Below are 18,405 nucleotides of genomic sequence, written 5' to 3' on the forward strand. Positions count from 1 at the left end.
TGGTCGTGCCGGAGACCCACTCCTCCCCGAGCAGAGAGGCTCCTCACCAGTCGGGGCGGATAGTTCCAGAAGGCGAAGCCGTCTTCCCCTGACCAGCAGAACTGCTGGCTGGCCTAGCCGGGGCGGCGGGGGGGACCCGTGCTTTAGTTCAGTCTCCGCATTCCCCGGTTCTGCACGGCCGCCTCCGGGACCCTGGGGCCGCGGAGCCCTGCTCTTGTGTTCAGGGTTCAGCAGGAAGGCCCCTCCCGGGGCCAGTCTCCAGGCCGGTGCCGGCCTCTCTTTGCTACTGTCCCTGTCAGGGGCCACCTCAAGAGAGAGCCGAGACACGGAACGGTGCGTTCCTCCTTCTTGACACTGTGGCCAGGGTTTGCTGCGGCCTTTAGGGGACCTTCTCGCAGGCCACCGACAGGAATGGTCACCAGTTTGTCCCGCGTCCTCCGTCCTGTGGCCTGTTCTGGTGAGGGGCCCTAGGGGACCGCTCCGTGCCGTGCTGAAGAGTCCGAGGGCTCCCGGGAGGGAACCCAGTTGAATGTGCTAGACTGACCAGCACAGGGAGGACCCGGGGCGGCTCCTGCTGTGAATTCGTCTGCTCGCCACTGCAGGCAAAAACCTCACCCCGATCCAGCCAGTTCTGCTGGAATACCACGCCGCTTGACAGGCCCGGATGCTTCCCGAAGGGCGATCCCAGAGGGGTCTGGAAGGAGCAGGCAGCCGGTCCGCCCTCCTTGACGGGGAAAGCTTCGTGCTCCGAAGCCCCGCCCCTGCTCTCCCGTCCCCTTCAGCCTCCACCCTTCCTCCCCGTCCCTCCCCTCCTCTCCCATGTCTCCTCCTCCACGCCCCCCCCCACCCCCCCACCCCGGCCGGCCTGAGTTGCAGGACCTCCCTGCTGTCCTGGGTTCCGGTCAGCTGAGCCAGTGTGTCCCTGAGACATCGCGGAGCCCCAGGGGCCGTCCCCGGCTCTGTTACTTCCCCTCGTTTGTCCCCGGTAGGCAGCCTGCTCTGGGCCAGCAAGGCCCCAGCTCCCGGGGGGACCTTCTCTGCCCTCGGGCACCTGGCCCGTGGAGGGCAGATGCCTCCGCAGGACGGATCTGCTGGTCCAGACCCAAGTTCCCGAGCCCGGTCCCCGGAAACCTGGTTGCGTGGTTCTGGGCCGCAGTCAGGAGGCTGCGTTTTCTCCAGGCCGTCCTGGAGATGCTGGTGCGGATGGGCCCCGAGCCAGTCTCCGGGAAACACCCTTCATCCCAGCCACCCCTCCGAGAGTGTGTGCGGCCTGCCCCTGCCATCTGCCCCTGCCATCGGACGGCCTCAGCCTCGCTTGCCCGAGAGGGGCTGGAAAGCACAGTGTCTGGGGCAGGACCTTAACCACGCGCAAATGTCACTGTGGGGAATTCCCGGGTGCTGAGCATGGGCTGTCGGGATGGTTCCGGCGCACCTTTCCGGAGGGGCTCAGCACTGGCCCTCCAGAAAACCGAGGTGCTCCTTGTGCTGCCCCGTCCCCTCCTCCACACGTCCCTGTCCCCTCCCGAGGCTGGCCGGGCCCCGGTGCCGAGCTCCCCCAGAATGACGCTCCCCTGCCGTTGGCTCCGCCGGCTGTGTGAGGCCGCACCGTCCCTCCCCCGAGCACGAGGAGGGAGCGCGTGTTCTCATCACCGCTTGCGAAGAACAGAGACGTATTGCACCGGTTTCAGTCAAGGAGAGAACACCAAGACTCGGGGGCTCCTGCGTGACCTCGGGGGGCAGAGGCAGAGCTGGGCCTGTCAGCTGATGAGAGGCCCGGTCACCCGGCTGCCCCTCACCACGGCCTCCCCCCAGCACCGTGCACCTGCTTCCTTCCTTGGCACAATCGTGCCCTTGCACACGGGGCCGAGGTAGCCTCCCCAAAATGGCGCCCTGAGCCCTACAGATGAAGGACGCCATGTGGCTCTCGCTTCCAGAATCCTCCCAACTCCGTGTTTCAGGAAAAACAGGATTCGCTTGACCCAGTTTGGGTCTGATGCTCATTCCTGGTTCCGTTGGTCGAGGCTGGGCCGGGGGTGGGAGGTGGTGGGCTCACACCGTGCTTTTCCGTGCTAGGGTCAGCCTCCCCTCCCTGGTGTGGCCCGGGCGACTCCTGTGGAGGGCCGCCCCCCTGTGTCCGGGGCTGTGACTGTACGGGATTTCTGGAGAAAACACTACGGGTGGGCTTCCCAGCGACAGGGCCGGGGAGCCGTCTTCGTTGAGCCCTGCTCTGTGCGCTTCTCTGCACAGCGATACTCGGTATCCAGAACATTCCGTTAACATCATGCAAGTGTGGGTCTCTGTGGCAGCGCCGGTGTTCAGACTGCTGCCGTCAGCGCCGGGCACGGCTGTTTCCAGTGTGTCCCTCCGCTCCCTCCTGCGTGGGGCCGAGGACTCCAGATCAGGAGCTGACGAGGCTCTGACGTGGAGGGTCACGGTGCAGCTCGAGGGAGTTTCACCCCATGAACCGCTTCCCGCAGGCCCGAGGCGGGTGTCCCTGGCTTCCGTCTCTTCTCCCCAGAGAGCATCTCACTGGCATTTCTGGCCGTCGGCAGCTGGGGCACGGGCTCCTGCAGGAAGCCTTCTCGGGAGCGCTGAGTGGACCGGAGTCTGGGGGTGCTGAGCCCCCCCGCCCCGGCGACTCAGGGCGCCCAATTTCCGCGGCCTTGGTCTGACTCGGCTGCTGTCCCTCCTCAGAAATGCACACGGCCGGGCTTCAGGTTCAGGCGGGTTCGTCCTTGAGGCTTTGCTTCGGGGGGGTTTTGCCCCCGGTGTTCACTGAGCCAACTTGTGCGCGTGGCCCGCGTGCGGCTGGAAGAGATCATCACGGCTTCACGTATCCAAGACTGAAGTGTTCGTTGTTGTCTCTGGACTCACTGGTTGCAGGCCACCCTGCCGGTTCTTATAATTATTTTAAGTTTCTGTGTGAGAGCAGGGGAGTGGCGGGGGGCGGCAGGCAGAGGGAGAAGCAGTCTTCCCACCGAGCAGCTGAGCAGGGAGCCCGACGCGGGGCTCAATCCTGGGGTCACGACCCGAGCCGCAGGCAGACGCTTGACGCACTGGGCCACGCGGGCACCCGCTGCCAGGACTTGTCTTTCCCGCGCGGCACCCTCCGTGGCAGGCTGGGGCGGTGTGTCCCCAGGCGCTGCAGGTCTCCTGGATGAGTCGTCTCCCGTCTCGGTCCTCACGTCTGCGCTTCTCTGCGACTGTCCTGGAGGCTCATCGCATCACACGGCTGTTGCCGGACGTGCCATGAGAACCGGCCCGTGTTTGCAGACCCCACGGGTCACAGGAGACCGTCCCGTGTAAGCTCCCAGAAGCCCGGCTACCGCTAGATGCCCCGGGAGCGTGTGCGGGCACGAGATGGGAACTTCGGGACGTGCCTCGATGGGCCAGAGTGAAACTCCGCACCTGTCGGGGTGGGGCCTGCCGAGGGGCTGCGGCATGTCCCCTTAGTGGCTTTGGCTCCTCCTTTTTTTTTTTTTTTTTAGATTTTATTTGTTTATTCGACAGACAGAGATCACAAGCAGGCAGAGAGACAGGCAGAGACAGAGGAGGAAGCAGGCTCCCTGCGGAGCAGAGAGCCCGATGCGGGGCTTGATCCCAAGACCCTGAGATCATGACCTGAGCCGAAGGCAGAGGCTTTAACCCACTGAGCCACCCAGGCGCCCCGGCTCCTCCTTTTTTTAAAAAAAAAAAATTGATAATTAAATAATTTTTTAAAAATTGATAATTGGCAAGTGGGTGTAACCTGTTGACTTGCGACGTTTCCTACGCCGTGTGACGGCCGCCGCCGCGCGCCGCTAACACCTTCCCTCACATAATGGTCTTTCCTGGGAACTGAAGGCGTTTAGGAGCTGGTCTCCCAGCTTGAAGAACGGGGTGCGGTCTCCTGGTGATGGTGACCTTGCTGTGCACGTGACCTCCAGAGCGCACGGACCTTCACACTGTACATTCAGACCCCGCGACCAGCATCCCCCGGCCCCCGGCCCCAAAGCCCCGGTAGCCAGCCTCCTCCTCCGTTTCTCTGAGTCCGGCTCTTCTAGACGAGAACATTCAGTGCTCGTCTCTCTGACTCCGCACGGCCCGCGGGGGCTGCAGACGGCGGATTTTCTTCCTCCCGCGGCGGAGACGTAGGTCCATCAGCGACTCTAACCTCTCCTCTCCCCCGCAGGACGCCCGCCATGATTGGCTGCTCCTTCGTGGTCAACAGGAAGTTCTTCGGGGAAATCGGTCTGCTGGACCCTGGGATGGATGTGTACGGGGGAGAAAACATCGAGCTCGGAATCAAGGTTTGTGCGCAGCATCCCTGCCTCCTGCTCTGTGCTCGTCTGTGAGCCGAGCCGCCTGGTCATCCTTCATGTGTATTTAAAGTTTCCTTAGCTGGCGAGCGGCAGAAGCAGTCACCCGTCCCCATTCCTGAAAATGTGCCGGTGGCTTGTCACCCTCTTTAGGCAGGGGGACTCTGGGCTTTCCCTTCGGCATAGGTTGAACCATGTTTCATGCTTCGGTGACCCACACTGAATTCCCTGAGCCAGGGAGTTCGGTTCCCATTTCCACCCAGCTTTGTCCAGCTTTTCTTCTTTCCGTAATGTGTTCTTCACAGTAGCGCATCTCCGTCGTATTTCCACGGTCTGCGTTGTGGCGATTTGTGTGCATCAGGGAATCGTTAAGAGGCCGGAAGCGAGAAGGACCCTACCTGTGGGACCCTTCCTTTAGAAATGCTTCCAAGAAGGCGGACGGGGACGGGGAAGGATGAAGCCGCAGGACGGTCGTCTCGCTGGGCCCTCAGCCCGGGTCGGCGTCACCGTTAGAGGGCGTGTAGGTGGCTGACCCTCCCCGCGGGCTTGAACTGCACGGGTTCAGTCACATGCAGAACGGACAGTGTCCTAAATGTATTTTCTCTGCCTTATGGTCTCCTTAATCACGTGTTTTTCTCTAGCTTACTCGACCGTAAGAACACAGTACGTGATACACACAGAAAATACGCGCTCATCGGCTCTTTACGGTATCGCTGAGGCTTCTGGTCCGCAGCCGTGGGCTCGGAGTAGTTGAGTTTTTGGAAAGTCAAGAGTTACACGTGGATTTCTGACTGCACACAGATGGTCAGCGCCCTAAGCCCCCGTGTTGTCCAGGGGTCCGTTGTCCTGTGTTCTGCTTAAGATTTTGTTTGAAGACATGAATGTCGGGGTAGAAGAAAACGCAAGTCGGCCACATTGATGCATCCCAACCTCGTTGTTATAGAGTTGAGATAAATTAACCATAGCCAGGAGTTGGCGCGGGGGCAGGGGAGTGCCTTGAAGACCCAGTAAGCACTTCACTGGTACGTCTTGTCCACACCACAAAGGGTGGGTGCTGGGGAGACCCCCAGCTGGGGCCTCTGTGTCCGCTGCCCTTTTTCCTGAACCTTTGCATTCCCGAGCCCCAGGCTTGTTGGAAGCCACTCAGGACACAGCTGTAGGGTTAAAATTCACTGAATTTCTTTTGCCTCCCTCCGCCACGCCTTGTTTCTGTCCGCTCCGGCCGACCCCCAGTGCCGATCGCCCTCCCTAAGCAAGGCTGCTGCTTTGGCGTCCTGTCTCGCTCGTGGATCCCTCCCTCGCTGCTCCGTCCCTTCCGTCAGCCCCTCTTTGACCCTTGAGCCCCATTGTGGAATGAGAGGCATCGTGCCTGCGATGGCCCTCAGGGCCGCACGAGCGGAAGGGGACAGGGAGGCCGGCCCCCGCCTCCTCACGTCGCTCCCTTCCGAGGACGGCCGGCCCTTCTGCTGCTCTCAGTGTCAGGCCCGGCTCTTTCCTGGATGGGATTTGCATAGGGTTTCTTTGTAAAGCCCCGTAATTAAAAAAGCCGTGCGTATGTTATTATAGTGAAGATACGTGTCGTTCATCCGTTTGGAATTGAACAGAAGGAGGTCTGGACCCAGCGTATTGAACTTGGCCTGTAACTTGGTCCCCACATCGCTCTCTCCTCCGTTTGGGTCCTTGTGCTGTTCTGCTGCCTTCTCTTTTCTCCGAGCTCTCCTGACCTCCGGCACGCCACAGAACCCACGTAGTTATTGTGAGTGTTGGTTTTCTCCACCCTGCCCCCACGGATCGCAAGCTTTCAGGGCCCAGATCTTTGACGTGTTCCCCTCTGTGTCCCAAGCGTGTAGAGCCGCGCTCGGCCCGGGCTCCTTGGGTGCCCGTTACTACATTCATGCCCGAGGGAACGTCTGTGGGTGCCTGTGAGCGCTCCGGGCAGCCGCCTGAGAGGGGAGCAGCTCACGGAAGCCCCGTGTGGACAGAGGGACGTTCTGTTTGTTCAGAGCAGAGAGACTTGGAGGTCTCTGTCTGCTGTTAGAAGGAAGCCCGTGAGGAGTAAGACGTCACCACAGAGGAGGGGACCGCATGACGGCGGCGCTCTGCTCCGTGGAGCCAGGGGCACCGGTCGGGTCCCGGGCTACAGGGTCACGAGAGGCTCCCAGATTCGGCTGCCGTTGCCCACTGGGTTCCAGGGAAGACGGAGGCCGCGATGGCAGAATCCAGCGCCAAGGCTCGCTGAGACGTCAGTCTCTCCGCACTCGCTAGGACGCTTGCTTTGCCGCGTCTGGGATCCTGCTGCGGTCTGTGCGTGGAGCGCCGCCGGGCCCGGTGCGGATGGGGGTGACGGTCCTGTGTGGCGGCCCCTGCATGAAGGGGGGCCGGGGCCCCATCGGCTTCCGTCCCGAAGCAGAGCCTGGCAGAGCACGGCCCGTGTGCCACCGGCCGGCCCGGAGCCTAGCGCGTTCTGCTGCGCAGGGGCCTTTCGAGCCGGCCAGAGCGGGCGGTTCAGGGACACCGACCCCGGCCCCGGCCCCGGCTTCCCTTCCGCTCCCGGCTGTGGGAGCTTCCGACGGGTCAGCGGCCAGTCCCTGACCAGCCACATCAGCCTCTTCAGCGAACTGGTCACAACGCAGACTCTCGGGCCCCGTTTCCCACCTACTGAATCGGATGCTCTGGGCTGCGGTTCCGTGACTTGTATTTTAACAAGCGTCCCGGGTGATTCTGTCGCACACCCAGGCTTGAGAGCCACCGGTCTGCAGCCCGGCCTCAGCCTGCCTCCTGGCAAGGACACACCTTTCCTCAGGGAGCAGGTCAGGTGAGGATCCACGGCTTTCAGGGCCTTCCTGGGGTGTCGCTCACAGCCACCGCAGGCCCACGGGGCTCTTCTCCCTCTGCCCGGCCCACACAGCCCGGGTCCCCTCGGTGTCAGCACCCACCTTCCTCATGACCTTCACGGGCAGGTGTACGGACCAGGGGACTGCAGGGTTTCTGATGACGGGGCTCCCTCTGTGTGAAGGAATCCACATGTTACAACTGGGTTGGTTCTTTCATTCTGTGCTGTTTCGTGCCACTCAGAGGACGCGTTAGATGAATAATAAATACATTGTCAAGAAAGCCATCCCCACTGCTTGAAAAAACCCAGAACTTTGTTTAATACACACACACACATACACACAATTTTCATATAGCGTCCACATATACAGTTATGCAAACTAACCTATAAGAAATTATGCACAATTGGGGTGCTTGGGTGCTCAGTGGGTTAAGCATCTGCCTTCAGCTCAGGTCATGATCCAGGGTCCTGAGATCGAGCCCAACGTGGGGCTCCCTGCTCACTGGGGGGTCTGCTTCTCCCACTCCCTCTGCCCTTCCCCCCACCCATGCTCGCGCGCTCTCTCTCTCTCTCTCTCAACTAAATAAAACCTTTTTTTAAAAGAAGAAATGACCCCAAATCAAATGTTTTAGTTATGTAGGGAGATTCTAATATGAGAACACTATCTTTGTGGATTTTTTTCACCAAGAAACGAATCCATCTGCAGTCTTTCTAACTCATTTTTGACATTTTTTGTTACTTTTTATTTCCATCCTCAGTGAGTAAAGATGTGTCACAAGAATAAGAATGCAAAGTCTTACTGTGGTTTGGGGAAAAACACCAGCGGGGTTGACTCCTGGGCCGTTGCTCGGGTGAAAGGCAGCTTCCCTGTGACCAGAACAGTGCGTGCGGGCGTGGGGAGTTGGGCTCGTCAGGACTGAGAAAATAAATGAGATCAGAAATGAGAGGTTTCATCTTGTTCTGACTGACATTAATCAGAAACTGTTAAAAGGCGTATCATTGTAACGTGTCCTAATGGGAAGAGAGGAAAAAAATTCTCCAAGGAGAGCAGACCAGATAGATTACTCTATCTGGGGTGGGGTAAAATCACATGCCTTCAGACCTCTCTAGTCTAGCAACTTCTCCAGGGAGAAGCGACGCTGTCTTTTCTGGAGCCTTGTAGAAAAGGGTGGCACCAGGTCTGCCGAATCCTGTCAGGCAGATGTGCCTAAAGACGGACAAGAGAAGGACGTTATGAGGCCCTCAGACTCTCAGAAAACCTCTTGGCGTGATCAGGTACCTCAGGACCGCGTGTGCACGTTTTAGTAACTATTTGTGAGACCGATGATGCGAGACGCAGGTCTGCAAACTTGAGGGCGTGGGGAGGCACCAGGTGGTAACCCTCTTGCCCACTCGAGCCCCGGGACCTTCCCCTCGGCGCAGCTCCACGACAGTGGCTGCTGAGTTTCAGACTCATGTCATCCTGCGCGACGACGGGCAAAGGGTGTGCGTGTTTGAATTTGCTCAGAGTGACAGTATGTGCATAAATGGCAGAGTTTGATCTGGCTGCTGCAGCGGCTGTTTGCATAGTGCCTGGTGTCCCTGGGCCACACCGTTTTCTTAAGGTGTTTGGATGCCATTCTCATGACCCAGGCGGGCCCCAGGGTGGCATCCCTGCCGTCTTGCCCAGCCCGGGACACTCGAGTCCATGACCCTGGAAGCCTGCAGGGTTCCCCAACCTACCCAGGCTACCCTCACTGTTCCTGAGCCAGATCAGGAATGACGGCAGCAGATCTGAAGAGTGGCCTCCTTTACAGGGTCATTGAGCAGTTACAGGCTGTCTGGGGTCACCAAGCCCCAGCCCCCCACATGAACGTGGAACGTCCCACTCACGCTGGTCTCAGTGTGGGCGAAACTCTCAGTTTTTCTTCCCACCTTGCCTCTTGTCTCTGTGAAGCTGGTGGTATAATTCAGCCCAACTCTGAAGGCCTGAGAACTGGGAGCTGATGTACAGACGGTCCCAGGCTGCGTCCGAAAGTCTGAGGACAACGAGTGCTAATGTCTGAGGGCAGGAGAAGGTGGATGTTGTGGGTCAAGACCAGCTGGGACTGGTGTCATGACCCCCCACCCCAGCCACTTCTCCATCCATGCGGGACGCGTCTTCCAGCACCCCTCTTTGCCGTCAGAAGTCCCCCTGCCCTCTCTGAGACCCTTGCTATCCAGAGCTCTGATATCCAGAAGCTTCTGTGACTTTCATCTTCCATTTGGAATGGTTGGGCTCGTCTCTCCCATCTGGTGGATGTTGTGATTTGGATAAACGGTGGGGAGAGAAACCAGACCACCAGCTCTGTTCAGTTACCCTGCTCTTTAGATTATATGAGTCTTTGGTTCTCCCTCCCCTACAGGCATGGGTGTCTGGCCGTGTGAAAATCTTCCTTGTGCAGGATTCGAGTATGTCTGTGATCACATTCAGGGGGAAGCTCCAGGTCATTTGGGGATAGGGTTGGCCTTGGGGTTTCACGTAATGGTCTTTGATCAAGATGCATATGTTATAGGTGGCCAGCAGTTCCAAAAGCCTGGAATGCTTTTGAATAGAAAGGGGGCATGTTGAGTGCCTTCTGTGCTCTAGCAGGATGTCACTGGGGCACCACAGTGACTGACATAGCTTCTGCTTCCATGAAATTTATGGTCAGGCACAAAAACCGTTCCGTAACTACGAGTGTGATCAGTCTGAAAAGACAGGCTTGGAGGAGGCTGTGGGAGAATCTGACAAGGGAATATGACTTAGCCTGGGGAGCTGGGAAGAGCCTCCCTAAGGGAATGATGTTTCAGGCTTTAAAAATAAAGTGAATTTAAATAGGCAGAGAAGGTGTGGGTGTGGAGTGTGGGAGTAAGGCTGTTCCAGGAAGCTACAGTTCGATGACACGAGTAAGTCCTAGCGATCCCCTGTGTACTTCCACCTCTGCCAACAGGGTGGATCTTGTGTTGTGCTTTTTTATTGATTGTTTTATTGAGATATAACTGACACGCATCCCTGTGTAAACTTAAGTTGTGCAGCGTTAGAATTATACATATCGTGACAGGATGACTGCGGCAAGTTTAGTTAGCATCTCCTATAATGAGAAAGTGAAAAAAAAATCCCTTGTGATGAGAGCTCTGGGGATTTACTCCCTTAACAACTTTCATACAAATCCTAGAGCAGCATTAACGGTGGTCCCATGCTGTACGTGACCTCCCTAATGCACGCACCTCTGTCCGTGGAAGTTCGTACCTTCACCTGCTTTCTCCTCCTCCCCGGTCCCTGCCTCGGCTGACCACAAATCTGATCTTTTGTCCTTAGAGCTTGTTTGTTTTTAGATTTTGCATACCAGTGAGATCATGCAACATTTGCCTTTCTCTGACCTGCGTCACATCCTGCTCTCAAGGCATTTAATGCTCTCATGTTGCCACAAATGGCAGGATTTCCTCATTTTTCATGGCTGAACAATATTCCATTATGTGTATGTGATTTGGTTACCTGTTGATGAATACTTGGGTGATTTCCGTGTCCTGGCTATTGTAAGCAATGCCTCTATGAACATGGACGGGCAGACATCTCCTGAAGTTAGCATTTTCGTTTCCTTTGGGTATTTTCCCCAAAGTGGAACTGCCGGATCATTGGGTAGTTCGATTCTTCATTTTCTGGGGCCCCTCCATCCTTTTACTTACTGGGCTCACTCATTTACATTCCTACCAGCGGTGCAGAAGGGATCCTTTTTCTTGTCTTCTTGGTGATGAGCATTTTAACGGGCATGAGGTGACCGGTTCTTGTGGTTTCATTTCCCTAAGGACTAGTGATGTGGATCGTCACTTCATGTCCGTGTTGGCCTTTCCTGTGTCTTCTTCGGAGACATGTCTGTTGAGGTCGTTTGCCTACTTACTGACTTTTTTCCTTTTGAGTCGTGTCAGTTCTTCATAAATTTGGAGGTTAACCCCTCATGAGATATGTAGTTTGCAAATATTGTTCCCATCCCTAAGTTGTCTTTTCACTTTGTTGATGGTTTATTTTGCCATACAGAAGCTTTTAGTTAGATACGGTCCCACTCGTTCATTTCCTGTGGTGTTGCTGGTGCTTTCGATGTCCAAGAAATCATCACCAAGACCCATGTCAAGGAACTTCTTTTCTGTTTTCTTCTAGAAGTTTCACGGCTCCAGGTCTTACATTTAAGTCTTTAACCCATTTTGCATTAATTTTGTGAGGGGTGTAAGGCAGGGGTCTAGTTTCTTTCTGTTACGTGTGAGTATCTGATTTTCCCAGCACCATTTGTTTAAGAGACTGTCTTCTCTCTTTGGAGTGCTCTTGCCTCCCCTGTCCAGTACTAGTTGATCGTGTATGTGGGGTTCATTTCTGGGTTCATTTCTGGGCTCCCAGTCTGTTCCGTAGATCGTCTGTCTGCTTTTATGCCTCTGTCACACAATTTGATTGCTGTGGTTTTATAGTAAAGCTTGAAATCAGGAAACGTGATGCTCTCTCTTTGTATTTTCTTCTCGGGATGGCTTTGGCTACTTGGGGCCTTTTGTAGTTTCATATAAATTTTAGAATTGTTTTTTGTACTGTTGCAAAAAATACCCTGGGAATCTTGATAGATATTACACTGAATCTATAGCTGGTTTCTGGTAGTATGAATATTTTAACGGTACGAATTCTTTCAATCCATGAACATGGGATATATTTTCATTTGTCTGTGTCTTCACTCGTTTCCTTCATCAGTGTCTCACAGTTTTCAGAGTAGAGATCTTTCACTGCCTTGGTTAAGTTTATTCCTAAGTATTTTATTGTTTTGATGCTGTTGTAAATGGGATCATTTTCTTTATTTCTTTTTTCAGATAACTCATTGTTAGTGTAGAGCAATGCTAGTGATTTTTATATAATTTTGTATCCTGGAACTTTACTGAATTCATTGATTAGATCTCACAGTTTTTTGACGGAGTCTTTATATTTTTTCTATATAAAATCATGCCATCTGCAAATAGGGAAATTTTTACTACTTCCATTTCAGTTTTGATGCCTTGTATCTCTGTTTCCTGACTGATGGCTCAGGCAAGGCCTGTGGTGATGGTCCCACAGGTGTGTGCATATCCTCAAACTCATCAAGGTGTATGCGTTAAATGAGGACAGCTTGTTGTATGTCAGTCATATCTCAATAAACTGCCTCAACAGAGAGAAGTATTTCAGGCAGAGAGAATGGTATGTGCAAAGGATTGGAATTCTGAGAGGGAAATATTCTGGAAACTGCAAGAGTTCTAGATGTCTGGAACAGAGAAAGGAAGAGGGAAACAGGTTGGATGTGGTTGGGGCTTGGGTTATGGAGGACTTGTAAACAAGAACTTGGCTTTTCCCTAAGGAACACTGTGCACACTTTGAAAAATAAAAGATATATATATATATGTATATGTATATATATACACATACGTGTATGTATATATAGATAATATATTATACACACCCACGGATGTGTGTGTGTGTGTGTGTGTGTGTGTGTGTGTGTAGTCCTATGTACCCATCACCAAGCTCCTTTGAAGAGTTTTAAGGGAAGTGAGGTTATCTGGCTTTTCCTTTTTTTAAAAATCAAGGATCATTACGACTACCACATGGAAAGTGGGTAATAAAGCTGAGGAGACTCCGAGGAGGGAAGCCTTAGTGAGAGAACGTGCACTGTGGTTGGGACAGTGGAAGAGACATGGACAGATTCAGGAAGTCGGAGAGACAGTGTATGAGGGAGACTGAGCGAATGAAAGGAACGGCGGGAAATGGGAGGTCAAGGCCAACTGGCACATTAGTAGCTTGAGCAACTGAGCGAAGCTGGTGCTGCTCTGAGGTAAGGAAACCACTGGAGGACGTTTGGGAGAAGGTTCAGTCTCTGAAACACCCAAGTGTATCCAGCCCGCAGTTGGCTGTGTAGGGACTGAGCGGAGGAGAGAGGCCCAGGCCTGAAGTAGGCTGCGGCATCTTTGGTCCATAGATGATACCTGAAGTCTTGAGAGGGAAGAGGTTGTGTAGAGAAAGGGGAGAAAGGACAAGACAGAAGTCCGGAGAAGGCACCATTTCAGGTGTGAGAGGAGCGACGGACAGGGGCTGAGAAGAAGTGGGCCAGAGTAAGAGCGAAGCCAAGAGAGTGAGCTCGCGGCAGCGGAGAGAGGAGCATAGGTGGGTGCGCGACGTGGGTCCTTCAGGAGGCGCGGAGAGGAGGGGTGGAGACGAGCGCCATTCGGGGGTGACTTACCAGCCCCTGCCCGGTGACTGGACATGAGGAAGGAATGCGGAGTGGGTGGGAAGGAAGCGTCCTGACTTCCCCAGCCGCTGGGCAGGCTCGCTTAGTGAGCGCTGGCACGGAGGAGGGTGTAGGGGACTCGAGGAGCTCCATTTCAAAAACACTGGGGCCGAGGAGTAGCAGTTCCCTGTGACCTGGCAGTGGGATGTCAGAGAGAAGACAGGAGTAGGACGGAGTCCCAGCCAGGAGCGCGAGGAGGCGGAGGGTTCCAGGGCAAGGGCTGGGTGTTCACTCGTCCACTCGGGCTCCGCCGGACTCTGGTGCCGAGGGCTCGGAGTGACTTCAGCGAGCGAGGGCATGGGGACTCCTTTTATGGTTCGAGCCAGCGGCCTATGGAAGAGTTAGGAAACTAGCATTATTGTTATTACTGTTTAATCAAAATATAATTAACATGCACTTTACTCCCCTGTGTCTATTCCGTCTGCCCCGCCACTCGCCTTCCCTCGGGCAACCACCAGGCTGTCCTCTGTGTCTGAGAGTCTTGGTTTTTGTTTGTCTCTTTTTTTATTTTTGTTTGTTTTGTTTTATAAATTCTACATTTGCATGAAATCATATGGTGTTTGTGTTTCTCTGACCTTTCACTCAGCGTCCTACCGTCCAGTCACCCGTGTCGTTGCCTACTGAATGGGAGGAGCTATTGTCCGATGACGTGCCCAGTAGAGGCTGCCATCCACAGCCTATAAAGAGCTCAGACAACTCAATACCAAAAAAGCAAATAATCTGATTAAAAATAAGCAGAGGACCTGAATGGACGTTTTCCAAAGAAGACATACAGATGGCCAACAGACACTTGAAAAGATTTTTTTTTTTAACCGAGAACACTTCATCTCTTTTGCTGCTTATTTTTGGGAAAAGATTTTAGTTTTTTAAAATATGTTTAGAATTTTGATAGCTCTGCTTCCTGCTTCAGTTGCACGCAAGTATGTGAGTTTCCTGGCTGCCCGTCCAGCCCCACTGTGTTCTATTCGTTTCTATGACACTTCCCGAAAGGAGAGGGTGAGGTTCCCCCAAAGTCCCCATCAGAACAGCAGCTGATGAGCCACCCACCTGTGGAGACTGAAAACCCGCAGTGACACCTTCCTTTTCTAGCCCTCACTGCTAAGGAATGTTCTCACCAAAGGGCAGAATGGTGCTTTGTAGGACATGGAAAGAGCAAGAGGAAGTTAATTTGAACTGTTCGTGGCATTAGATAGCAGGGCCATTTTGCTCTCTTTATTGAAAGGTATTGCCCTCCCCTTAAAGACAGAATAAACTCATATATGTAGAATGTGTGAAAAAACACAAACGTGTGCACACGCACGCACACACACACACACACACACACAGACCCCCACACCACACAAATCTTGCTCAAGAGACCTTCCACGGACGGCCGGTGTGTGACGTCAGTCGCGGAATAAAATGGCCTCCACAGAGATCCCAAAACTCGTGAGCGCTGACTTCGGGTGGCCTGGGAATCCCACCCTGAGTGCACGAGGGCTTTGATTACTTTGTCTCTTGCCATTTCTCCCCCTCTCACTTTTCGGAGAATGAAGAATTCAGTCATCCCATTTTATGTTAATTTCTTGTATTTTAATCCAACATTTTATTATGGAGAATTTGAAACATACACCAAAACGGAACAGTCTAAGGAATCCAAATGTACTAATCGTTAGTCTCAACAAACATCAGCATTTTACTACGTGTTCTCCAGCTACGACCCCTCAGCATTCCAAAAGCACATCCCCAGACGGCCTGCCGTCCAGCTGTAAAAACTGTAGGACGTGTTGCCAACGTATAAAGGCTTTCTCCAGCGTAGGCACAACATACACTTACACTTGGTAAAATTCAATACCCAGACCATGTTTCTCAAAAACATTTCTCAAAATTCTGTGCGATCTCGCTGTCCATACTTGGGCACGCGCACACGCACACGCACGCACACGCATGTACAGTTGCTTTCTTCAAAGAAGGATCCAAACATCATCCACACATCGTGTTTGGCTCATGGGTTTCTTAAATGCCTTTTGATCTGTAACATCCCCCACCGTTACTATTCTCACGCCATTCGTTGTTGAAGACCCCGAGTCATTGTCCAGTGAAGTTTTGCACAATCTGGATTCTGAGCGGATTGCTTCTTCTTGATGTCTTTGGTGCATCCCTTCTACTCATGCTCTCTGTGCTGGGCTGTAGCCCCCCCCTTATCTGCAGTGGCACTTCCTAGGGATTCCTCTACTCACGGTCCACAGTGGTCCAGAAGGAGGTGATCCTCCTGACTTACTGCCCTCAGGAGGTCCGTAGCAGCCTGACGCTACGTCACCGTGCCCTGCACCACTCGTCTCACGTTATCTCATCACGTGGGCATCTTAGATCTCACGTCATCACAGGAAGGAAGGACGAGTGCAGGACAGTCAGATATTTTGAGAAAGAGAGAGACCATGCTTACATAGCTTTAGTACAGGGTATGATAATTGTTCAATTTTATGAGTAGTTATTCTTGTTAATCTCTTAACTGTGCCTAATTTTTAAATTAAACCTCTTCATAGGTATGTTTGCATAGAACAAAAACACAGTCTATCCAGGGTTCAGTACAATCTGCAATTTCAGGCACCTACGGAAGATCTTGGACTATATCCCCTGGGGACAAGGGAGAAGAGCCACTGTAATGAGTCTCCTGGGTCTACTGTAATCAGACCCGGACGTTTACTGGACTTGGCTCCCTTCCTTCTTCCCTCCCACCTTCCCGTCTGTCCTTCCCAGCGAGAGTACATCCGGTCGGCTGCACACCTCCTGTCACATCCCGTCAGGAGACACGCAGCATCTGGTGTTTCACGCTTCATGAGGGTAAGTTTCCGCAGCGGGTTCATGTGTTGTCAGCCAGACTCGTCCATTACAGAAGTTCCTCATCAACCTTGCCCTGAAGGATTTCGCAGCCACCAATGATCATTGCCTGGATCCATTATTTCATTAAGGCCTATGAAATGGTGATTTTTGAGCTCTACATTAATTCTGCATTTATAAGCTGGAACTCACCTATTAGAAGGGAACTTCCCCTCATCAACTATGTGGATACTCTGAAATACAGTTCAAGCGGGGAAGGCGGGATAAATGCTTAATTCTTTCCTTTCATCCAAACACGAATTGTTGCCATGGCCACCTCCAGAGATGACCAGTGAGGTCTTTCCCCCTAGTAATATTATGGACTCACAGGTTTTTTTGGAAATGGGTATTTTATGTGTCTAAATCCGTGACAGTCATTATCGATTCGTTTGCCTGCTCTGTAAGAGTTTTTGTTGAGGTATTATTCAGTACCGTAAAGGACACAGGGTTTTGGTCTTCAGTGTGACCGATTCCGGTTATACGCATCCCCATCGTCACCTCCCAACACGACGTGAACCTTTCTGTCGCCTGAAAACTCCCTCTCGGCCCCTCTGCTATCCTTTCCCGCCACTACCGCACTCCACCCTTTCCAGACAAGCATTTTCTGATTTCTGATGACTTGTTTCTGCCTTAGAGCTTCACATAAAGGGAATCATGTCCCAGATACTTCACTCTTCCGGCACAAGTGGCGTGTTCCGCGTTCCTCCTCCTCGCTGTGTGTCAGCGGCTCCTCCTTTCTTACTGCTGAGACGCGCTACTGTGTGAGTGTAGGATAGATCTGTTCATTCATTTTCCTGCGGAAGGAATACTTGGGTGCTTTCCAGTTTGCGACTGTTAGGAGTATTCATGGAAAAGTCATTTTTGGACATATGTTTTGGTTTCTCTTGGGTAAATACCTTGAGATCGAATAGCTAGAACATGGGGAAGACGTATGTTTAATTTTTTAAGAAACCATCAAATGGGTCTCCAAAGTAACCTTTTCTTCTCTCGCCGGCATTGGGAGAGTCCCAGGGGTCTGGTGTCTTTACCTGTATTTGGGATGGTCAGTATTTCTTTTAACAAATCTTGTAGGTTTGAAGTGGTACCTCTGTGTTGTTTCAATTTCTATTTCCTTCATGGCCGATGACACTGAGTACCTTTTCTTGCGCTTTTTGGATAATCTGTATATCTTGTTTTTTTTTTTTTAATTTAAATGCAATTAGCCAACATACAGTACATCATTAGTTTCAGATGTAGTATTCAACAATTTATCAGTTGCCTATAACAACCGGTGTGTTCATCATGTCACATGCCCGCCTTAATCGACTTTTGCCCATTTTTAAAATACTGTGTGATTTTGTTGTTGACTTTTAGAGATTCATGATGTGTATACTGGATACTATTTTCATAGATACCTACTATGAATATTTTTCTCCAGTATATGGCTTGTCTATCCATCTTTTCCTGTTTTCTTCTAGAAGCTTTATGGGTTCTAGCTTTTACCTGTAGGTCTTCGATCCATAAAGCCCCTACGGAAAATGTAAGAGCATATACTGAGGTAGGCAGGACTGTTTCAGAATGGACACAAGAGACTTCATCAAAATTTAAAATTTCAGCTAATCAAAGTATAGCGTTAAAACTGTGTAAGCACATCAACACGCTGGGGAAAATATTCCGTGTGTATGTCTGACCAAGGAACTTCATCCCAGTTATATATGATAAATCCTAAAAGTCAGGAATAAAGAAGTAGCAAGAGATTTGAATACCCACTTCACAGAGCTTTCTTGCTTTCTGTCATAAGAGGTTTTGGTCTCATTTGTGTATTTCCTATCCCTGACTTAGGATCAGCCATTTCTCCAAGAAGTCCTAGTTCCTTCTGATGGGAAACAGTTAAACTTCAGAGACCAAAGTCTCTTCAGTCAGGGTGCCTGTTGCTCTTGGATTGTCCCTATGTTGCTTTTTCACTAGCAAAGCTAGGTCATATTGAGCTTTGTGGACAGATAAATGCATATCATTATTGCACACTAACATTTCTGTTTTGAGTTTGTGATTACAGGATTTTTACTTCTTTGATTTTATACTTATCTTTTACTGAAAGACTAGGTTCCTACAACAGAATTTCTTCTTTGCATGATTTTACAACTGT

General features: G+C 52.3%; 1 protein-coding gene across 3 annotated transcripts in view; it reads left to right on the forward strand.

The window, feature by feature from the left end:
• GALNT17 (polypeptide N-acetylgalactosaminyltransferase 17) overlaps positions 1 to 18,405 on the forward strand; it is a 419,539-nt gene that overhangs the window by 308,804 nt on the left and 92,330 nt on the right. For all 3 annotated transcript variants that reach the window (XM_059154782.1, XM_059154780.1, XM_059154781.1), the window contains one exon: positions 4,172 to 4,289. In XM_059154782.1, the coding sequence (XP_059010765.1) occupies positions 4,172 to 4,289 (118 nt within the window). The remainder of the gene's footprint in view (positions 1 to 4,171; positions 4,290 to 18,405) is intronic.

Source organism: Mustela lutreola, chromosome 17 (assembly GCF_030435805.1).
Source record: "Mustela lutreola isolate mMusLut2 chromosome 17, mMusLut2.pri, whole genome shotgun sequence".
Classification (NCBI taxonomy): domain Eukaryota; kingdom Metazoa; phylum Chordata; class Mammalia; order Carnivora; family Mustelidae; genus Mustela; species Mustela lutreola.